Source organism: Lemur catta, chromosome 12 (assembly GCF_020740605.2).
Source record: "Lemur catta isolate mLemCat1 chromosome 12, mLemCat1.pri, whole genome shotgun sequence".
In the NCBI taxonomy this organism is placed as follows: domain Eukaryota; kingdom Metazoa; phylum Chordata; class Mammalia; order Primates; family Lemuridae; genus Lemur; species Lemur catta.
The window spans coordinates 5,772,647-5,794,907 of record NC_059139.1 but is presented as its reverse complement, the minus strand read 5'-3'; the positions used below and the strand labels follow the sequence as shown (position 1 = coordinate 5,794,907).

General features: G+C 41.4%; 1 protein-coding gene across 1 annotated transcript in view; it reads left to right on the top strand.

Moving 5' to 3' along the window:
• SEMA5A (semaphorin 5A) overlaps positions 1–22,261 on the top strand; it is a 320,624-nt gene that overhangs the window by 69,051 nt on the left and 229,312 nt on the right. Inside the window, exon 3 of the mRNA XM_045566609.1 lies at positions 19,608–19,707. Coding sequence (XP_045422565.1) covers positions 19,608–19,707 — 100 coding nt within the window. The remainder of the gene's footprint in view (positions 1–19,607; positions 19,708–22,261) is intronic.

Sequence of the window (22,261 nt, the reverse complement as noted above, 5' to 3'; positions counted from 1 at the left end):
CAACAACAAAAATAAATAAATGGGACCTGACCAAATTAAAAAGCTTCTGTACAGCCAAGGAAACAATCATTAGAATGAATAGACAACCTACAGAATGGGAGAAAATATTTGCATGCTACACATCTGATAAAGGGCTGATAAGAATCTATATAGAACTTAAGAAAGTTAACGAGAAAAAAATCAAACAACCCCAATAAAAAGTAGGCAAAAGACATGAACAGAAACTTCTCAAAAGAAGGCAGAATAATGGCCAGCAAACATCTAAAAAAGTGCTCAGCATCTCTAATCATCAGGGAAATGCAAATCAAAACCACAATGATATATCACCTAACTCCAGTGAAAATGGCTTTTATCAAAAAGTCCCAAAACAACAAATGCTTTTATGGATGTGGAGAGATAGGAACACTATTACACTGCTGGTGGGACTGCAAATTATACAACCTCCATGTAATTTGGAGATATCTCAAAGAACTAAAGTTAGAAATACCATTTGATCCAGCAATTCCATTATTAGGCATCTACCCAAAGGAAAAAAAGACATTTTATGATAAAGACATCTGCACTTGAATGTTTATGGCAGCACAATTCATAACTGCAAAGATGTGGAAACAATCCAAGTGCCCATCCATACATGAGTGGATTAATAAAATGTGGCATATATATACCATGGAATACTACTCAACCATAAAAAACGTTGGTGGACTAGCACCTCTTATATTATCCTGGATGTAGCTAAAACCCATCCTTCGAAGTGAAGTATCCCAAGAATGGAAAAACAAACACCACATGTACTCACCATCAAATTGATACTAACTGATCAACACTTAGGTGCTCACATAAAGTAATATTCATCGGGTGCCTGGCAGGTCGGAGGGGGGTGGTGGGGGTTGGTAAACTCATAATTAATGGGTGTAGTGCACTGTATGGGGGATGGGCATGCTTGTAGTTCTGGCTTAGGTGAGGCAAAGGCATTATATATAACCAAAATGTTTGTACCACAATAATATACTGAAATTTAAAAGAAATAGTCAAAATTAAAAAAAAAAGATGAATTCAAGTCAAAACAGACATGCTAATGGGACAGTGAGTGATGCTGAGAGTCAGCAGACACAATCAAGACAGAACTTGCACCCCAGATCAATGAAATAGACCAACCCCTGACAGATTTTAAAACAATTGAAGAGATACACAAGTGAAATCAGTATGGTTAGAGCAAGAGATCATGACATAGATGAGACAGAGAATAGATGTAGCTAAAAAGAGTATTATGGGTTGGAAGAAAATTCTGAGGACATCTGAGAATGTAATGCATAGAGAAGAATAGATTTGTCCTTATCTTAATTAGAGTAAGAAATTCATTTCAGTATTTATGCAGAATTCATAACATGTAAAAATATGTATGACTTAGTTCTACATCACAGAAAAAAATGGAGGTCATAATAGTGTAATTTTAATCACTTTTCCTCCTTTCTCTATAACAGAACCATATATTCTTCCCTTATTTTCAAGGAGTAAAGTATGTGATCCTGTATAGACTTGAGTTTTAGAAGAGCAAGATTCCTGTGTTATTTATTGTGTTCCAAACAAGTACTTCATAGATATTGGTGGAGAGACTGACTGTATATTTATTTCTCTTCTGTCAAAGAACTTATTACTCTCTCCAATAGGATGACAAAAAGAGAAAATTCAGTATTCAAAAGATAAATTATAGACTGAGAGAGAAAATTATCAAATAAAAAATATTTATCATTTGTTTCTTTTTCTTTCCTTTTATCTCTTACAGTTCTAGTTTTCTTGCATGAATAATGTAAGGAATGATATATGGCTTCAGGGGGTTTTCAAAGATTCAGGAATGTATATGTCAAATACTCACTGCTGCTCAGCTTAGCACTCAGAATATCGTGTGCACTTCATATGTGCTATTATTGGTGTTATTATTTTCATTGCAGTTTTTTAAAATTTTCATCATCATGTGAAATAATATTCCTCAAGAGTGTGTACTAAAGCCTTGGTTCTTTTGGAAGCTATTGTGTTGTTATGAAATGCAAGGTACTGGACTTAATAAACATTTATTTGCTTAGGCTGACACTATTGAGGTAGCTCTTTCCTGGGGCCGTATCTCTTAATCCACTCCCTCTTTAGAGTGGCTTTTCTTTTCTCAATTATGTTTTTGAAAAGCATCTTTCCTGATGGTTAGACTATTAAAATGTTGTCTCTTTTGAAATATATCAATCTGTCAAATTTCTTAAGATTCTTCCTGCTGTTAGTGTCATTAACAGAATCAAATCCCATCCCTATTGACAATCAGTGCCCTGTACATTATCTCCAAGGGTATGTGCATACCTGATGCCAACTTCTGATTAATGTACTGATGGTACAGAGGAGATAGGATGACCCACCCCAGAGGGGAATGTTGGTTCATCTGGTGGGTAGTTCATTGAACTACCCGAAAGGTTCAAAGGCCATTGCTGAGAGATGTCACAGTTGAAATTCTTATTTATCCTGGATTTAAAAATAAAACAAAAACAATCTTTCATTATACTTCTATAAAACCAGGATAACAAAATCTGTTACAATCTTAGGAGAATTAGCTACCAAGTGTTGTCGGAGGAATAGTTTTCAGATCATTGCAGTTCTGAATTCCAGATTATTCTGCCTCTTTTGCCCCAGTGGTTTTGGATCTTTAAAACCAGGTGGACTTTTTACCTTTTAATGGTAGCTTCCTTCATGGCTTTTTGTTTGTTTGTTTTTCCCCTTGTCAGCAAGAAAATAATTATTTGAGAGTTCTGCTAACGTGGGTACGTCACTGCCTAGGAAGCCAACATGATATGGTGCCAAATATAAAGACAGAATAAGTTGGAACTGGTTAAATTTTGGATTTTTTTTAAAGGGCCAAAATTAGATGTAGAAGAATAATTATTCTAGGTGTAAAATTTATATCATGACCTCCAGGAGAGGAAGGGCTGGCTCATTTCAGATTCTGTAGATGTCAAATTTGTTGCCAACTCAGACTCACTCTGATCATGCTGGGAAATCTCTTCTCTGGCCTGTCCGCTGCTCTGGCCACCATGTTTCAAAGGGACTTTATTGGAGAAACATGGAGCAAGCCAAGTATAGCGATGTCAATTTCCAACAGTGCCTCACAATGTAAAATAACACAACAAATATTTACGAAATGCCTTGCATACAGTATGTCATTTAGTCTTTATAAAAGTTGTATAGCGTGGCTATCATTTTCCTCTTTTTATATGGCTAAGAAAGCCAACTAAGAGGTTAAGTAATTTGCCCACAAGCCCATGGTGTTTATAAAAAGCAGCAGGAGCTAGACTCCTCGCCCTCAGAGTGCAAAGACCAGGTTCTAAAATTCTCTGTCCTCCGGTTGTGGTGGGGAGGAGCTGCTACTCTGGTGTTCCTACCTTGTGTGCATGACTGTGTGTGTGTGTGTGTGTGTGTGTGTGTGTGTACTCGACTGTGACTTCCTGGGAGGGAAAGTGTGCTGACCCTAATGAACACCTGTCTTCAGGTCAATGGGAGTTTCTTACAGCCTTGTGGGCTACCGTATTTACAAGATGGCTCAGAGCCAGTACTCTTCTCCTTGAACCAAAAAGTTTTGAGAGAAAACCATCTCGTCATGTACCTCAGTGACCAAAACAAAAGCTGCCTTTTCTAGATGGCAGGAATATTTATTATGTGACAGAGGACAAGAGGACTCCAAATCTAGTTAAAAAAACTCTCATTGAACGTCCCAAGCTTTGTGTTATTTCCAGTGTCATCTCTTTCATCATAGAGTGGGTGCTCAAGGACTAGTGTTCATTCATCAACATGTTCTGTTCAGCCGTTCGTTGAACCAGCATTGTTCATTCACTAAATATGTAGTGCGTGCATTGGACAGCCTTTGTGTTAAGTGCTGGGGATGTAGGACGTGGCACTCCTCTGCCCTTTAGTGGGGAATGACAGATACATACTTAGGCAAATGGAACACTGTGTCACAGGGCTTGAGAGGGCAAAGCGTGGCCTCTGTGTGCACATGAGTGGTCCTTCCTCTAGTCTAAGTGACTCAAAGGGGGTTCTGCAGCAGCTGTCATCCCAGCTGGGGTCTGAATGACAGGGCGCGGAGCACCAGGTGAGGAAAAGGAAGTCCTGGGAGTTCTGGATGGTCCCTGAGCCAAAAGTCCTTGATGCAACCGGAACCGAAAGTGCACACTGGGCAGCAATGAGAACGAGGCTGGAGGTAGGAAGAAATGGTGCGGTTCTTGGTGGTTTTGGTTCTGTGAGCTTTCATCTTAAAGATGCTGATAGGCCAGGGTCCCAAGGGACAGACCATGGGCACAGCGGGCGGTCAGCGGCAGGATGATGGAGCAGTATCGATGGCCCAAGCCAAGCTCACAGCAGTGGGGATGTTGGGAGGCGTGTTTGCGATGCTGGAGCCGTGGACTCTGAACACGTGCTGGGAGAGTGTCACTGTGAAACATTCCAGATGACCCACTGTCTCATCTAGTTCGACCAAAACACAGCAAACCCTTCTTTTTTAGTTGAATCTCCACACTGGAAAGATCACTTCTCAGAATTCCTGCCCAAATAATGTTAGTTAAACAACCTTAGTTTAAAAAGTGAGATTAGAATTTTATCCATAATTATTGATCAGTGCTATACTATATGACGTGTGAGGCTAAATAATTTTTGCATTATATGTTTAAACACGTGAAAGATTCAGACGATTTCCGCATCTTCGCAGCGAGCATCAGATTACGCCTCTGTGTTCCCCTTGAGCACAAACCTCTCACACAGCCACTCACACAGCCGGGACAGGTGCCACCCCTGGGGCTTTGCCCTCCAATTAAGCGTTGGCATCTGGGGTGACAGTTCCTCCTGCCCTCACTTGGCACCCTGACCCTTTTAACAGACTCAACATTTGCCAAGAAGCTTGTCTTTCTTCCCAGAGTTTATAGCGATATTATCAGGATCTGCGGTCTCTGGGTATCTTTAATGTTTTTGCTTTGGAAAGAACAAAAATAGAAATGTTTATAACTGGTGGGGAAAAATAAAGAACTAATGCAAGCTGGAGTCATCAGCTTGGTCAGTCCTGTTTGTGAAAACAATTCTCGCTAATTAGAGCTCTTCTAGAAGGACAGTATTATTACACTGACCATATGCAATTAACTTGACTTTTCTTCATCTGCACATGAAAATAGAATGCACTGCAGTTTTTCCCGTTTCGTATTCCTAAGGAAGGACCATCCATCCTTTGGTGGACACAGTCCAGCTTTAGTCTTTTCTTCAGGAGTTCTAAAATCTCCGTATGGCATTAAATTTAATAGGTCCAGTATATCAAAAATAGAATTATAATTATGAAAAGTCAGTTAAAAGGAGGGTGAACGGTAAAATGAAATGAGATTTTTAATGGCTTGCCAAGAGTTATAATTAATGAGATGGAGATTGGGCCATCCATGTGACCTTCAGGTAGGAAACAGACAAAGCCGTGTATGAAAGGGTTCAGGGAGGAGAATGGTTTTTCAGAAGAAAAGGAGTCTCTACCTCTTGCCAGCAGCTGCCTCCCCATCTTTTAGGGATTTTTCTTGAAGTCAGGCTTGTCAGAAGTGTTCAGAAGGCCACTTGGTGGTCACATCAGGTGCATGAGAGTGTCACTGGAAGAGACAAAGCAAGCCACATGGTGTAACCCTGGCCGAAAGCAGTTCTGTGTTTACCCCATGGCTCTGTTATTTGAGCAGCCACTTGTAATCTTGCTCACAAGAAGAAGCTGCTTTTCATGACAATGTTAATTCCTGGGTATGATCTACTTCAGTATCTGTTTTGTACAGTGAATTTCTTTGAACACTAGTTGCAAACAAAGAAAGGAGAAAATAACACAAATGCATGCCGGCTTGGAAGCCTAATGCCATCCTGCTGCACAACTTCCTCGCACACCATGTGGGCTCCCGAGGCTGTAAAAATTGTTTTTGTCTGATTAAACACAAGCCCCTTTGAACTCCGTGGGGGTTCTTTTCCACTTGCACTTTCTTGTAGCTGTGTGCATTTTTTCCCTTTGTTTTGATTTGGAATCCAAAGTGTCTGCAAGTCAGCCCACTCTACCTCCTTCATCCTTTTCTTAAAGCATAAAAAATTTGTGTTACTGTAACATCTGTTACATTCTATACCCTGAGGCACAGACAGGCAGAACTAAATGTTCTTCACATGTACGTGTACACAGACACACACAGAAACACACACACACACACACACACACACACACACCCTCTTTTTTCTCATGTACAGAAAATGGGTTGACTGGAAGGCAAAAGCAAATCAGAACAAATATCTAGTAACTGGTTCATAAAGAATGCTAGTTACTCATCTAATTACCACCGACAGAGGCTGTTTCTCGAGGCAGCCTATGGAGAGGAAATGCATCTCCCGTGGTGGCTGGGGCCTACAACTTATCAGCTGTCACTTCTGGGGGAAGAATTGGGGGAGGGAGGAAGCAGGTTAGAATTTATATTTATGGCACTAGAAGCAGAACCAATCGGGAGGCCCTTAGAGGCATAGATGAAGGTAAATGGCTCAGGGGTCTCAGGGATGGGGTTAAATAATCAAACTAATTATAGGATCAATGCCATCGTGAGCATTCGCTCTGAAATTCCACAGTGACCTACAGTTTTAGATAGGTGGGGAGGGATAAAGTGACCCTGCTATGGAGAATATGGAATGTATTCATTTAGTTCTGCATGTGTTCATTTGTGTTTGAAAGCCATTAATGCAGCTTCTAATTCCTTTGCCCAACATTCTAGATGTCTTTTTCTCACTCTCAGTCTGGGGAACTCCTTTTCATCTCACTCTATCATTCCCTCCTTTATGTTCCATCTAACACCTTATTAAATACCATCTGTATGTTGACAGCTACCAAATCTTTATCTCTAGCCATTCTGAGTTCCAGAACTACCCTGCACCTATGTGCTCACAACCCCATTGGGATTGCTACTGGGGATGTCTACTTAGACATCTAGAAAAGAACCATTGGATTATTCTCCAAATCTGCATTTCCTCCCCCTCTCTGCCATCTCAGAAATTGCCTGGTGAATTTCAGCAAGCTCCTTTACTCTTCTGAACTCTTTAATTAAGGGATTTGAGTCATGCACCCAAAGGTTCCTCCTTGCTTCAAGACTGTATCATTTTATTTTTGTCTCCGTTACTAAAAAACTATACCTAGTATGTTTTATTTTCTGTAATACATATTTAGTGAGCTTTTTACTCTATGATCTAGGTTAGGGGTTGGCATACTTTTTTTTTCCTGTAAAAAGTAAGACAATAAATATTTTCAGCCTTGCACTTCAGACAGTCCTTGCAGGTCAGACAGTCTGAACTCAACCGTGCAAATGTAGCACAAATTCAGCCATGAACAAATGGGCATGGCTGTTTTGGGATAAAACTTGGTAATTTACTGATTTCTGTGGCAGAGCCCAAAGTAAAAATATGTAAGTTGAGAAACTTACATATGTTCATTTAGAAAATAAAGGTGGGTGAGGGTTATAACATACATGAAGAAATAGCACAATGAAATGCGCTAATTATATTGTGAATGGCATTTGTCTGGTTTCCAGCCATAGGCCTGTTGCAACTTATAAAGAAGTTGGCAAGCCTGGTCCTAGGAAAGAATTACCTTTTGGAAAAGCTGTGGACTGGCCACCTGAGACATTCTGATGCTGTTCAAGGGAGCTGGGATCTCTTCTCAGATAAGCAGGTTAAATAATGCCTTGATAAAGTGAGGGAGTGATTTTTGTGTATTTCTGACTCTTCCCAGCGAACATGTATGTGTCCAGGAATATTGATATAGGTTTTATTATTTCATTTACTGTGATTATCATCACTAGACAGATGAGCTCTGAGTCAGAGGTCCCCGAGACCACCCTCAGTTTGGATGATTCACTAGAGGGACTCACAGTACCCAGAAAAGCTGTCATGGTTTACTACAGTGGCAGGATAGATGCAGGTTAAAATTCGCAAACATAAAAGGCACATAGGGCAAAGTTCAGGGAAGACCACGTACAAGCTTCTATTTATTCTCTCCCAGAGGAGCCATATGGGCACTTCATTCTCCCAGAAATGACATTTGACAAAATGAATGAACATCTCCAGGCAGAGAAACTCACCGTAGCCTTCCTCTCCAGGGATTTACTGAGGGTCGGTCACACAGGCCTGGATGCCTGCATGGCTGACCTTTGTCACTCAGCCCCCAGCCCTTCCAGAGGTCAAACTGACACAGCCTGGCCGAAGGTCCCCACCACAAGCCACTTTGTTAGCATAGACTATCTGGCCTGGCTTGAAGTTCCCAGGTAAAGAAAAGACACTCTTATCAGGCAGAATATTCTAAGGACTTAGAAATTATCTCCCAATAGCCAGTCAAAGGCCACACTTTTCTTGGGAATGTGCTTGGTTTGAATAGCCCAGACCTGTTGAGTCAAATCAACTTGTTACTGGGCATCCTCTCACTTGATTAAGACAGTCCCACCGGAAAAAAGTTCTGTACCTGAAATGCAAACCCAAGTCAGCCCAACTCCAAGGACCATATAACCTTTATTAGCGTATTTGGCGAATGGAGGACAGTTGTGTTGCAGGCACTCTCTGACCTCCATGGAAGCTGGTTCTGAGAAGACACAGGGCTGACTTATTTTTTAGTCCTGGACGTAATGAACAAAGCCCCTGTGTTACCAAGGAAGCCCGTCCTTGATGTCGTGGCTGTGCCCTGCCCATTAGGGCACCCACTCACCATGTTTGGCTACTGAGCACTTGAAATGTAGCCAGTACAAACTGAAATGTGTCGTAAGTGCAAAATGCACACTAGATTTCAAGAACTTAGAACACACACAAAATGAAAATATCGCAATAATTTTTATATTGATAGCATATTGAAATATTTTGGATATATTGAGTTAAGTAAACTGCTCAAAATTACTTTTAACTATTTCTTAACAGTTTTTTCATGTAGCTAGTAGGAAATTCAAAATTACACATATAGCTCACATTGTATCTTCATGAGATGACACTGCTTTGGAGAAATTATTATCTTTATGCTTTTCCTTGGGACCAGATAGTATTTATGTTCTTCAGCTTCGCTCTCCTGTGTGTGCACCTCGCCTTCTTAGCTGAATTATAAATGTCCTGAAGGCAGAGGTCTGTCTTATATAACTTTGTATTCCAGCCAGTACCTAGAGTTGCTTCTTCCATGTAGCAGGCGATCGATAAGTATTAGTTGACTACATAAATGAATAATGGTGCTGCCCCAAAATTCTCAGTGTACATCCCCGTAATACTTAACCCTAAAATTCCAGGAAAAGTCTGGATGTGCTTTGGAAAATGTGTTCTGGTTTTATGTGCAGATAGAATCTATACTTCTGCAAAGAGGCCATCTTGGGACTTATTAGACCTTTCTTCAAGCAAAGAGACTGCCTTGCACTACCCTGGCTTGTCTCCTGAGTTCTCATAGCTCTCTTCTCCTGAATTCTGAGGTCTGCAGAGGTAGTGGCTTACATTAGAACATAATGATTTTCCAGTAGTGAGGAGGCAAAGAGGAAACTAAGTGTGCAGTGTGAGACTGTGGCAGAAAGAGATTTTAGCTTAAGCAAATGATTTATTTTCTTAAAGTTGAGGTCTGGCACTTTCTGAATATGTGGCAGAACTAAATGTCCAGATATTTTAAAACCAAGCACCCTAAGGCACTAAGAAATCTCTTAAACTATCCCCTGCAATCTCTGTACTTATTCAGTGACAAATGGCTTTATTTTATACCCATCAGTCTTCTGGTGATCACTGCTTACACAGCAAGCACTTTGACCATGCCTGGAATCATCTAAGAGCACATTGAGTAGAAATTGTTCATTTTTATAATTTCAGTCATATTAACATCATTTATAATTCTAAAGTTATAAATCTAAAGGAAATTACTTTTTAATGTCCTCTGGCACAACATTAAGATTTTGCAATTAGATTTCATAGCCTATGGTCATATGCTGCAGGCCACCAGTCAAAATTAAGACCCTTCCGCACTAGGTAAAGTTTCCTGCAGGTGACACAAGGTACTTGGAAGCTACATAAAGTTTAAGGCAGGGGCAGGCTGGGCACCGCTTCACAGCCTGAAAGACAAAGCTGATCACAGCCCAGGAGTTTGAGAGTCTTGCTAAGTTGGTATATGAATGTGCATAATCTTTTAAATTAAAAAGAATAAAAAAAAAAACCTATGTCTTGCTTGATAGATGAGTAGCTATTGCTTCTTGTATGAGTTATCCAGCAATAAAACCCAGCCGCTGATCAGCTTGGTTCTTACCCTAATTAATTGCTCCAGATGGTTTAATGAAATAGGAAGTAACTGGGATCTTAAAAGTTATAAACAAAAGGGAAGGTAAGTTCAGCCCACGAGAGATATTTTGAACCCGGCTTATTAACACCTTTCTATTAGTGTCTCCTTACCCCTTGTCAGGTGTGTCTGAGGCAACCCTCGAATGAATGACTCAGAATGACTTGAGCCAGAGTTGCCAGGACCTCACCTAACACTGGCATTTAGATCCTGAGATTTAACAGGTATTTGCGATATGGCCAGAAAGTCACGCAAACAAATGAAAACTTGGGGTAACGGTGGGATTCATGAGTCCCACCCCTGTTTCAGAAAGGTAATATATTCCAGTTGGTTACAAGATGGCAGTTGGTTCCAGTGAAAGTTTGTTTCCCAAAGAGTTCTCTTAAAATGCATACCCAAGAGAAATATCAAACACATTTAATTAGTTGTTCTGCATTACCCTGCGACAGTCTAACTTTGAGAAAGGATCGGTGCAGAGAGCCGCACGGGAATCCCCTCTGGTCACGGAGCCTGCCCAGCCTGCCCAGGTAGCCTTCGTGCACAGAAACCCGCATGCAGGCGCCTGCGCCCGCCCTCTGCAGCCATGCGTGCGTTCTTGCCTGCACAGGTTGGTGGCTATTGCTTAGTGCTTATTTACATTGTGAATATATAGTGTATCATAGAGTCCAAAAAAAAAAAAAAACAAATGTAAAAGGAGACCTGTGGTGTTCAAGTGGTTTGTGAATGAAGCCGACCCGAAGCAGGAACTCTTCAAATGGAGACGAGCTGTCACAGCCTCTCGGTTTCTGAGAGATCCACAGGGGCTGCCCAGGATGAAGCAGTGAACATCACAAGAACCAATTCCAGAGTTAGAGCTTTTGCCAAACTTATAGTTTGTGAATTTTCCCTGCAAGGAGGGTGTGACAAACGGATTAGGTGTATTATATGTGAATGTGAGGAAGTCCTGTGAAGACTCGATAGGATGTCAGACTCACTTTAAGCACACACCCAACAAAAACCAAAGGGGACATGCAAAAGCATTACTTGCATTTTAAAAATACTGTGTTTTTATATGTCATGTTGACAAATAAAAATGTAAAGGAAGGATGCATTATGTTTTCTTCCTAGGTTGGGTACTTTATCCTGATATAAAAAATTTTAATTTCTCCAATTGGTTATTATTGAATAGTTTTATTTTTTAAAAAGTCACATAAATGATGCACTAGTTTATTTCCTGTAGTGATTTTCTGAGATCATTTTTCTCTACTATCATGTTTAGTGTGTTTCATATATATATGTATGTAATATGTCTTCATATATACTTGGGCAAATATATATACACATGAATATATTGATGCCTATATTTATGTATCTATATATATGTATGTCTGTATGTACACATATATATGAATTAATATATTGATACCTATATCTAGATATAATTTTGGTCCCTTAAAATGTTACCATTTGGAGAAACGTTCATGTGCTCAGGTAAGTCTGGCAGAGACCACCCCATGGCATTTCCACTTGGATATTCCACCAGTGCTGTGATGGGGAAGAAATAGATTAGCAAAGGAGTCACAGGGCGTGGAATTTTCCACCTTGCCATGCACGTGTGTCCTCAGGCAGGTGCATATACTTTCTCTGCCCTCAGTTTTGTCACCTATAAAATTGAGGGCTGGACTGCAGGACACCCAATGCCATGCTCTGCTATTGACATAACCCACTTTGATTCTACGAAGCCCTAGGTAGGAGTTATACTGAAAATAACAGGGGCCCATACATTTGGAGGAAAAAATTGTCCTGATTATTTTCCAACCTTTCCACAAAGCTAAAGTAAGGTCTCTCACATCTGCGTATTTCTGAGTTAGCTGATGTAAACGGGACTTGTCTTGGAAAAATTCTAATGGAGATAAATTTTCTATTGAGAACTTCATCCCTCTGGACCCCTCACTGCCTGTGCTGGACCCTGGTTTCTTTCTGTTTTTCTCTGGGACCCACCCTGGGCTGGAACATTCCTGTCTTCCATCTGGAAATTACCACTTTCTCGTCTTTCCAATTTTGTTCTCCTTTGGTGGGTGCCCCTACCATTTCTGATAAAATAATCCATGCTGATATATGACTAGGTGCTAAGGAGTCATGTTCTTTATACATTCCTTGGAAAATTGATTTTTAATTTGGACCTTATGGAAATATGGCCTTAGTACTATTCTGAGTTTAAATTCCAACTTAGCTACTTACAAATTTATGTTACAGTTGGCAAGATGTTGAACTTGGCAAAATCTGAGGATTTTAGAAAAAATTTCTGTAGCAAAGATTATAGCTCTAGCTGCACATAATTATAAATGGTTAATGAAATAAAAAGTAGTTAACATGTAAAAATATCTAATACAGTTGCTGAAACCAGATAAGTACTAAAAATATAGGCAGTGGAAAAAAAGTACAAATAAGATATGCCAGTTATTCTGATATATGTTTTTCACAAACATATTTTAAATGTCTTTGAATGTGCATGTTTCCTCCCTAATGAAGTGTTTTGCCTTGGCCTGCTGCTAGACAAACACGTTAAGATTGGGGACTGGAATCTATTATAATCACTTAAAGAATTTTAGAGAGGGCTCAGGTAGCTGAAGGCCTGATGTATCTTATTTTATGGATGAACCTGGCCTGGGGGTGCTGTTGACTTACTGCTCAAAGCGAATTTGCCTTGTTCTGCGTGGTTGTTGGAGGAACAGGAAAGGCAGACTGGCAGGGAACGGGAAAGAAGCTAGTGGCAGGCAAGACACAGCGTAGTGAACCAGCACAGACCTGCTGTGCTGTTCTTCTTGTTACGGCTTTTAAATGTTCCACCCCCTTGTTTTTCAGTCATGGTTTTCACTCAGATTGCACTGATGGAATGGTTTATGTAATGCACTGAAGCTGAAAATGAAGTCCATGGAAGGAGATGTATGTCAGCTTTAAAGGGTAGTCAGGGTCTTTGAGGTAGGATCGTTCTTTTTACAAATTGGGAAGGGGTCAGAAAAAGAGAGCTTCCAGAATGTTCTGTGGAGAGTATACCCTACACCTCTTTTCCTGCCTTGCCCACAGAAGTGCCTTCTCAAGGAAAATGCTCTTGCATTTACAGTACAGTGTCTGTCCCCCCGTGTCAGAGCTGAGTGGTTTAGATTGCTTCGAAACCCAGCCATTCCACATTGCTTGTATCATCCCTGCCTTCTCATTCCAGAATCTTCTTCACTCCAGTAAGGAAGATCAGCACATGGTTGTCATTTTCTTCCTCCATGCTGATATGAAGACACTTGGATAAGAAAACATAGCTAGTGAAAATGATGAGTGGTTTTTCCTGTAGATCTTAACTGATAAACTCATCCATGCCGTTATATGACTAGGTGCTAAGGATTCTTGTTCTCTGTGTGTGTGTGGCTCTTTATTGGTATTAACATCAACAAAAACAATAAAAGTTGTATATACAGGTTGAAGCAGTAGCTGGTTTTGGGATACCCAGTTTTCTGTTGCAGTTCACTTTTCTCTAGTCTGTAGTTGAAAACTGAGTGGGTCGAAATTTTATTTAACAGTATATCAATGGCAATAAACTCACTTTCAAAGTGAAGAGGCCATTGATTCTCCTTTCTTCCTGTTATTTTCTGAATGTGCTACATAGGAAGGTACATTTTATATTTGTTGAAGTTTAATAATATGGCATAGTGGCTAAAAAACACGAAAACTAGGCTGGCAGGGTTTGTATCTTACTAGCTGTTGATTTTGGCAAGATTCAACTTCATTGTTCATCGGTTTTCTCACCTCTAATAGGGCAGGTGTGAGAAATACAGGAGTAATAGGTGTGAAGTGCATACTTAGCACCTAGCATATGGCATATACCATGTAAATGTTAGCTATTTTTGAGATGCTTTACTGATAATCAGTTTATTAGTATTATTATTCCCATGTGTAGTATTAGGTGCAGATTAAACTAAACATATAACTTCATGAAGTAGAAGGAGTAGGCTGTGCTTTGCAATTTGTTCCTGAATACTGTAGTTATGTATGTTACATATGTTGCTGTCTGTGTTTTTCAACAATCTTTACCAAGTGTGGCTTGGTTTCCAATTTGAGTTTCAAGTCCCTATAGAGGTTTTGAAATCCTGCTCTCTTAGCTCCTTGCTTGACTGAAGTTGGAAGGCACAAGGAATTAAACTGGGGCTGCCTGGAACCACCCCTTGCTCTGCCTGGGCGGTTTGGCTGCGCAGGGTTTGCTGACAGCCAGGTTGGTTTCTGCACAGTCAGTGCTTTAGGCTGCAGCGTGTGGAAGAGCCGTCAACCCAGTTCTTGGAATGACTGTCGTGTTTTGGACAAGTGCAGAATATCTGCGTGGTTCTTATTTATCAGGCTCTGAAAGGTTTTCTTGGCTTGGAAGCCTCATTGCCTGAGCTATCTTTAGAATATTTGCTTTTTAAAAAATATACTGATGGTCACCCCTTTTTTATTTCTTTTTCTTTTCATTTTTTTTTTTTTTAAATTTGGGAGGGGACAGTAACTTGAATCTAGTCTCTAATGTTTGCCAATTTCTTTGGCCTAAATTTATTAATACTGACTCATGCTCATAAAAGTAATTATTTCTTGAAGCTATAAGACTGGGTTCTTTTAAAAATGGACTCATTTCACTTTTTTTTTTTTTTTTTGAGACAGAGTCTCACTCTGTTGCCCGGGCTAGAGTGAGTGCCGTGGCATCCGCCTAGCTCACAGCAACCTCAAACTCCTGGGCTTAAGCAATCCTACTGCCTCAGCCTCCCAGGTAGTTGGGACTACAGGCATGCGCCACCATGCCCGGCTAATTTTTTCTATATATATTTTAGTTGGCCAGATAATTTCTTTCTATTTTTAGTAGAGACGGGGTCTCGCTCTTGCTCAGGCTGGTCTCGAACTCCTGAGCTCAAACGATCCGCCCGCCTCGGCCTCCCAGAGTGCTAGGATTACAGGCGTGAGCCACCGCGCCCGGCCCTCATTTCACTTTTGATAAAACAAACCCATGGGCGTATATGTAGCGGTAAGAGAAGGCAAATATGAATCAATGCACCTAATTTTGCAACAGAAAATCATTGCTGGAGACTACAGTTAAACAATCATGTTTATGTAAAGATTGGATTAGCTAGGATGGTTAATATCAAATATTACAGATTACCAATCAGAATTGCAGGTTCTATGTTATTACTTAACTCCCAGACAATAGCCATACTGGCTGCCACATGTAAGCGCCATTTCATCACATGGTTACTTCAGCAATACCAGGAGAGGGATAGGAGGAAAGAGGTAAACTTGCTATTTGGGGGAAATGAGCAAACTGATGTTATTGAAAATTGTGTGCCCTCAACTTACCACCTGCTGTGGGCCCCCTCCTGCCTCCTCACTCTTCCCGACCTTTCTCTGGCATCTGTGTTTAGACTCTTTTCCTTTCCTGCCTGACCTGACCCTGGACTCTGCCAGCTCTTCTGTTTCCACATTGGTTCATTTTCTAGTTCCTTAGAAAGCAGTATCAATAATTTCTTCTTGCTGCTATTGAAATCTGTTGTTGTCATGGTGAATTGTACTGATAGATTTTCTGATGTTAAGCTTGCTGAGCTATCCTTGTATTTCTGGAATAAGCCCTCTCTCTTGTGAAATATATAGTGTTTCTGTGTGTGTGTGCACGTGTGTGCACGTGTGTGCGTGATGTGTGTCATTTGCTAATACATGCATTTCTTTAGGAATGTTCTTCTTAGTCCTATTATTAAAAGCGGTAGACCTGTGAGTTTTCTTTCTCATCATTTTCTTTGCCTAGCCTTGGTATTGAGATTGTCGGGATTATAATGACTTCAAACTGAGTTAGGAAGTTTTACTTCTGTATCTGAAATAACTTGTGTAAAGTTGGGATTATGTGTTTCTTAAGAATTTGGTAAAATTTACATTTAAAACTGAGTTTGTTATTTTTATTGATATCTTTTATTTGGGAGTTGATTATGCATTTTGTTTGGGTGTTTGTAATAACAAGTATAATAAAACTTTATTTTAAAAGGATTTTAAAAATGAGGGACATTCATATTCCTATAAGCACAGGGAAAGGGACTTGGTAACATGAGATTTTGGAGGAAAAAATGGTTACTTTAAAAAATATTTGAAGAGAAGATATGGGGTTGAAGCAAAGTTGAAAGGACTGGTCTTTAAAAAGCAGATAGAGCGCCGCCACTCTTATCCATGGCTGGGTGTTGACCCCGGCATGTTTTTAGTTAGAGAGATGGGTGGTGCAGAGACTCTCTCCCAAGGCCCTCGTGGTATCATTAATTTCTGTAGAAGTCCATGTAATATGCAAAGGTGAGACAGGCAGACCTTCTGGAGGAGAATCAAATAGAAGAGGATATACAAATGCCCCAATTTTGATCTAGTGTTAACCATAAAAACATACAGTTTTATTGGGGAAGTTCATTAGAATTTTAAATAAGGAAAATCAAACAGTATTCACAGAACTATATGCTGTTAATTCATTTTCCCCTCTGTACATGGCTCGTTTTATTACTCAAGGGCATTTTAGAAAGTAGTATAACATCCTTCCTGTTGTTCAGTATAGGATCCAAAACCTGAAATATGTCTCTTCATCCTGGTTCCTGTTGGCCACTCTCAGAAGAAAGACGAATGCGTGGGAAATGAGGGACCTGGCTGTTTTGGGCTGTCTTTTCATAGTCTTCTCTCACCACACAGGGCTCGTTTTTCCCTCCCCTAGCGGAAGGTTGGCCCCCAGCCCTCTGTTCTGCCCTCACACAGTCTGCAGGTTGCCTGTGTGCCCAGCCCTGGCGGCTGCGACTTGTGGGGACAGAGCCCTCACTCAGGAGCCTTGGACTCTCGTCCCCACGAGGCTCCCAGATCATGCATTTCCCATGTGAATGATGAAACTTTTGAACCAGAATGTCTTTATGGGCACTTCTGGGTCTTAGTGGTGCTTAACAATCGCTCTGGAGCTAACCTGCCCTTGGGAATTTTTCACAGTAACATTCTCATAGTTGCACTTGAAACCATTGTCTTTCTCTAAATCTACCCCAATCTCCTGACACCTGCGTCTCAGTCATCTCTGTCCTCTTCATTTAGTCTGGAAGCTGCTTCCTTTCCTTTAACTTCTTACCCTTGACTTCAGCTCCAGTCAGTGATATGGCAGATCAGACCCTCCCTGCGCACCCTCCCTTTCCATTTTCCCAGCCAACACCTGAATGCTATGGTTTTAGGGTTTTTTAAAATCTAATATTTTTGCCTCTATTCTCTACTGTTTCCAACCCATCCTGTTTACCAGTGGTTCATTGGGATTCCTAAGATATTGGCTACATGGATCAAAGGCTTGCCTGGAAATTTTCCAAAGCTTTGCTGTCACAGATGAGATCAAGTCCAGACTTTTTAACCTATGAGCAAATTTTTGTACAGCTAATATTTCAATACACCTTTCAGTTTCCTTTCCTAGTAGTTTTTTAAGTTGATGTTATTTTTTTCTTTTCTCTTTGCATTTCTTTCCTGCTTCCTTTCGTTTTTAGTTTGTCCTCTCTTGAATTCACTTAGTCATTATTAGTCTCTCATTTCGCAGTTATCACTGCCTGTCACATTCAAGGTGCTGTGCTCTGTGCCGCGTGCCCTGCAGGGAGCAACGGAGACACAGACTCTGCAGGTTCTGCCCTCCCCAGGGATGGGCACATCCATGCAGATGAGTTATACCAGTTGGGGCCACAGGGTGCCATGGTCTCCCACGTCACTCATGCTTTGTCCCCCAGGACATCTGTCCTGTCAGTCTGGTCAAACCTTTCCTTTTGTTTTATCTAAACTCACAGTCATTTCTCCTATCTGTGTATGAATAATTCCTATAACTTGGCAACATCTATAAACACCTTGTATTTATAGATATTATGTTTAAAGAAGGTATTAGTGCTGTTTCTCTAACTGAATTATAAACTCAGTTTATAATTGAGAAGGATCATTTATTAATTACTTTTTATAGCTCCAAAGCCTCATATATGCTTTGCTATAAATATTTTGTTTCAATTGACTTGCCTATAAAAATGAAGAAATTTATATAAAATACTAAAAAAGAATCAAGATAAAATACACATTAAAATTTTAGGTCTCTATGTAGCTCAGCCCTGGTTTCCTTTAAGCAGAGTGATATCATTTTCCCTCAATAACTGATAGGGAACATGCACATTTACTATCCAGAGCTATTCCTTAAGAGTGATCCATCCTGTCCACACCTGCAAAGCTGTTTCTACAGGACATGGTGTGGGACAGGAACATGTTTCTCTCTTAGATCTGTGTCTAGCATCAGTGTTTGTCGAAAGAGATTATTCCCTGTGCTACACATTTTCCCCTCAAACCAATAACTTTATTGATTTGATAGCTGTCACCTTCCTGTTTAGGCGGTATGATATTATTCAAAATACTAAATCCAAGCAAAAAGCACAATCAGATAACATGGTTAATTGCCAAAGATAATGGTAAGGTATCCCACAACTGGCAGGCAACTCACTGAATGTTTTTTTGGTGTCAGAAATAAGCTATTGAGAGTTGCAAAAATGCCTCATGAAGTACCATTCTGTCTTTCTTGAAATAATGCCATTTTATAATAATTGGACTATGGGCTAGAGGCTTTCTAATAGGAGTTAACAGTGCTTGTAAAACCCTGTCTCTATAGTGGCTATTTCCTGATTTCCCTTAGAAAAAAATGCAAATGAGGCCTAGAAGTAACTGTGGATTTCTCATCTAGAAAGGACTGAATGTGTTTAACAAGTCTAATCATGGGGCCAGAATAGAAACCCACAGGACAGGGAAATGGGGTGTCTAATTTGAGAGAAGGCAAATGGTGCTCGTGTGCTTGGTCCTTGCTCCCGAGGAGGGCTTGTGTAATTTTTCAGTCTTTCCAGTCCAGTTGCACAGGAAACGGCTCTGTTTGCATTCAGTATTCCTCTGGTGAAGCCAGTGAACGCTGTGTTATTTCCTGCCCAGCCTAGAGCCAAAAGGAAGACGTGCATGTGGCCTGTAAATCACATCCGAGCACGGACGCCTCACCTGCTCTGTATGGGGTGGCCGCTCTCTGTGCCTCACACACGCTTCGTGTGGGTCACGTGGCATCTTGGCGAAAACCTCCAGTGGCCCCTAAACGATCGAGTCAGGGGACCCCCTAACCCTCTCTGAAATGTAACGTTTGCTACCTGATGTGCACTCTCTGTGGTCCCCAGAGGAAAAATCATTCATTTTTATCTTTTTATTTATTTTATCTGTTTAGAAATTGGACCCTGGTTACGGGAGTTCCGAGCGAAGAATGCTGTGGATTTCTCGCAGTTAACATTTGACCCAGGACAGAAAGAACTTGTTGTAGGAGCAAGGTGAGAGATATTACGTTTTGTCACCAAAGATGTTTTCGGACTTCGTTTTACATCTGTGCAGTTACACGTGAGCTTCTCTGCCAAAGCTGAAGAGCGCTGAGTAACGTCGTTTCTTCTAGGCATGCAGTGCAGCACGGGTGTCCTGCAGTGTCCTCCTGCCAGGGGGATGGCGGCTGCTGTGTCGGGCAGGCGTGGACGGGGCCCTCACTGGGCGGCAGGAACTGTGCTAACATCAATTAACTCGTCGTTTGTTTCTCCATTCAAACCTGAGGGGTCCATCCTGTGAACATCCCTATTGTAGAGGTGAGGGAACTGAGAAAGAAAGGAGGGAAGCAGATTGCCCAGGGGCATATGCCTAATAAAACACGGACCCAGGTTTCAAACCCAGGCAGTTTGACTCCAGAAACCATGTTCTTAGCCTCTCACTACCTTCAGATTTCTAGAGATCAAGAGACCCTTCCTCACCTTTCCTTATGACCTTGATTAGGTCAGTTGCCAGTAACTTGAAAATTCAAGGAATTTATCCCTTTCGTTTCTGTCTCTTAAGGGTGTGTGTTTCTATATCCGGGTCACCTGCATCTGCACTTGACAATGAGGCCACTGGAAAATGATTGGGACAGATTTTGAGTTGTTTCCCATTATTACGTATCTCTTAGGAAAATTGACATTAAACTTGAAGAAAGAGGCCATTTGTAGATTTGTATTCTTCCAGCATCTAAGGAAGACACATTGGGCAGTGGAATGCTCATGTCTTTTTCAGCTAAATTTACTAGCTTATAAAATATACATTTCCTAGCTACGGTTCCTTGCAGTTCCCACATAACCCGGAGTGAAGCTACATCTAGCTTACTCTCTGGGGACTCTAGACAGACTTTGAACAATTTCTAGAATCATGGCTTTTGCTTTCAGATCTTAAGGAGTCCTTTTGCATCCCCCCAACACTTGAAGACATTAGGATGCATGGTTATAAGTTTAAATGTATAGGTAGAAGTTGGCTTAGTTCGTGTCACTGATCAAGTTGCCCGCGCCTCTTTTGATGTTTGTGAGGAGACAGCGGGCATGGATTGGACAGAGTCAGTTGGGACACCCTTTTCCTGACTGTGGTCCCCTGGGAGTACCGGGGGGTTCTGATGCTGCCCTCTCAAATTTCATCACTCAGAGTTCGGGCTGTGTGCTGCAGGGGTTTCAGTTGGTCTCCTGGTCTCTGGATTTTCTTCTCCTTCTGCACATCACAGCCAATATCAACTTTGTAAAATGCCCACCTTCAGCAGCTCCCGATACACACTGGCTCTCTGGTGTGGCCCACCAGCCCCTCTGCCTGTGGTCCCCCACCCCTTACAGACTCACCTTTTCTCCTTTTCGCATAGTTCAGGCATGTGGAATTATTTGTATTGCTCACAACTGTGGAATACGTTCTTTCTTGCTTCTGGGATTTGGTGACCTCTTTTTCTTGAATAATAGCTACATACTCACCCATCTCCACCCCAAATTTTCTGCCTGGTAAACTCCAACTTGAAGTGGGGACCTGGAGCAAGGGACCTCCCTTACCCCTGGGCTGCCACATTCCCTGCCCTGTGGTCCCATCGGCACATACGACTTCTACTTTTATTACCGTACTTAGTGCCGGCAATTGTGTGATTTCTTGACAGTTGCCACCCCTTTATCAGATGATGACTTGCCAAGTGGTAGGAGATATGCCTGTCTTTTCTTTATTTCTCTAGAATATAGCACAGTTTTCCCCTCTTTGTAGGTGCTCAAGGATAATTGATGATTCAGTATGTTTATTTCCAGGACATGATTTGTATAAGTGCCCTCTGTGTGGGTGGACACTTACGGAAAAAGAGGTTGGAACTGTAGCAGATTTACCCCAGATACCTGCATTTGGCCAAGAGCATGAGGGAGTGGCAGGCTGTAGCCCCCAACGGTCACCCTTGGGGAAAATGAGCCAAGGGGAAGAGGCCTCTTACTGGGGGAATAGGAGCAAATGTGATCCCAGCTAGTACTGCTGAGTCTTGCATCCCTCATTCATCTCTAAAGAACTTTGGGAAACCTTTTTCCATGAGCTTGACTCAAAAGACTCTCTGTTATCTCTGGAGGTCTGCAGTGCCATGTGAACAGTCCTGTGCCGTGCGAACACTCCCGCATCTCATACTCTGCAGCTGGTTGGCTTTTGGTCAGTGACTCAAGATTTTCCTAAGGGATGTGAGAAGCCACAGAGCAAGTTGGGGATTGTGAAGAGATGCTTTGTGCTCCTGTCCTGGCTGGAGACGGCAACTGGAAATTGTTCCCAAGGGGCACCTGTCCCTGGAAGTCTCCATCCCACTGTCCTTAAAGGTCTTGATCCCAGGATACCTAGATCTCTCCATGTGAAGGTCCCTGGAGGTCTATATCCCAGTGTCTCTGGGGCTCTCCACCAGGCTCTCATCCCTGGAGTCCCCATCCTAGTGTCCCTGGAGTCTTTATTCCAGAGACCCTGGAGGTCTCCATCCATCTTATGTCATCATGGTCCCAGCTCAACCCTGCTGGGAGCGACTGGACTGGCCACTGAGTCACA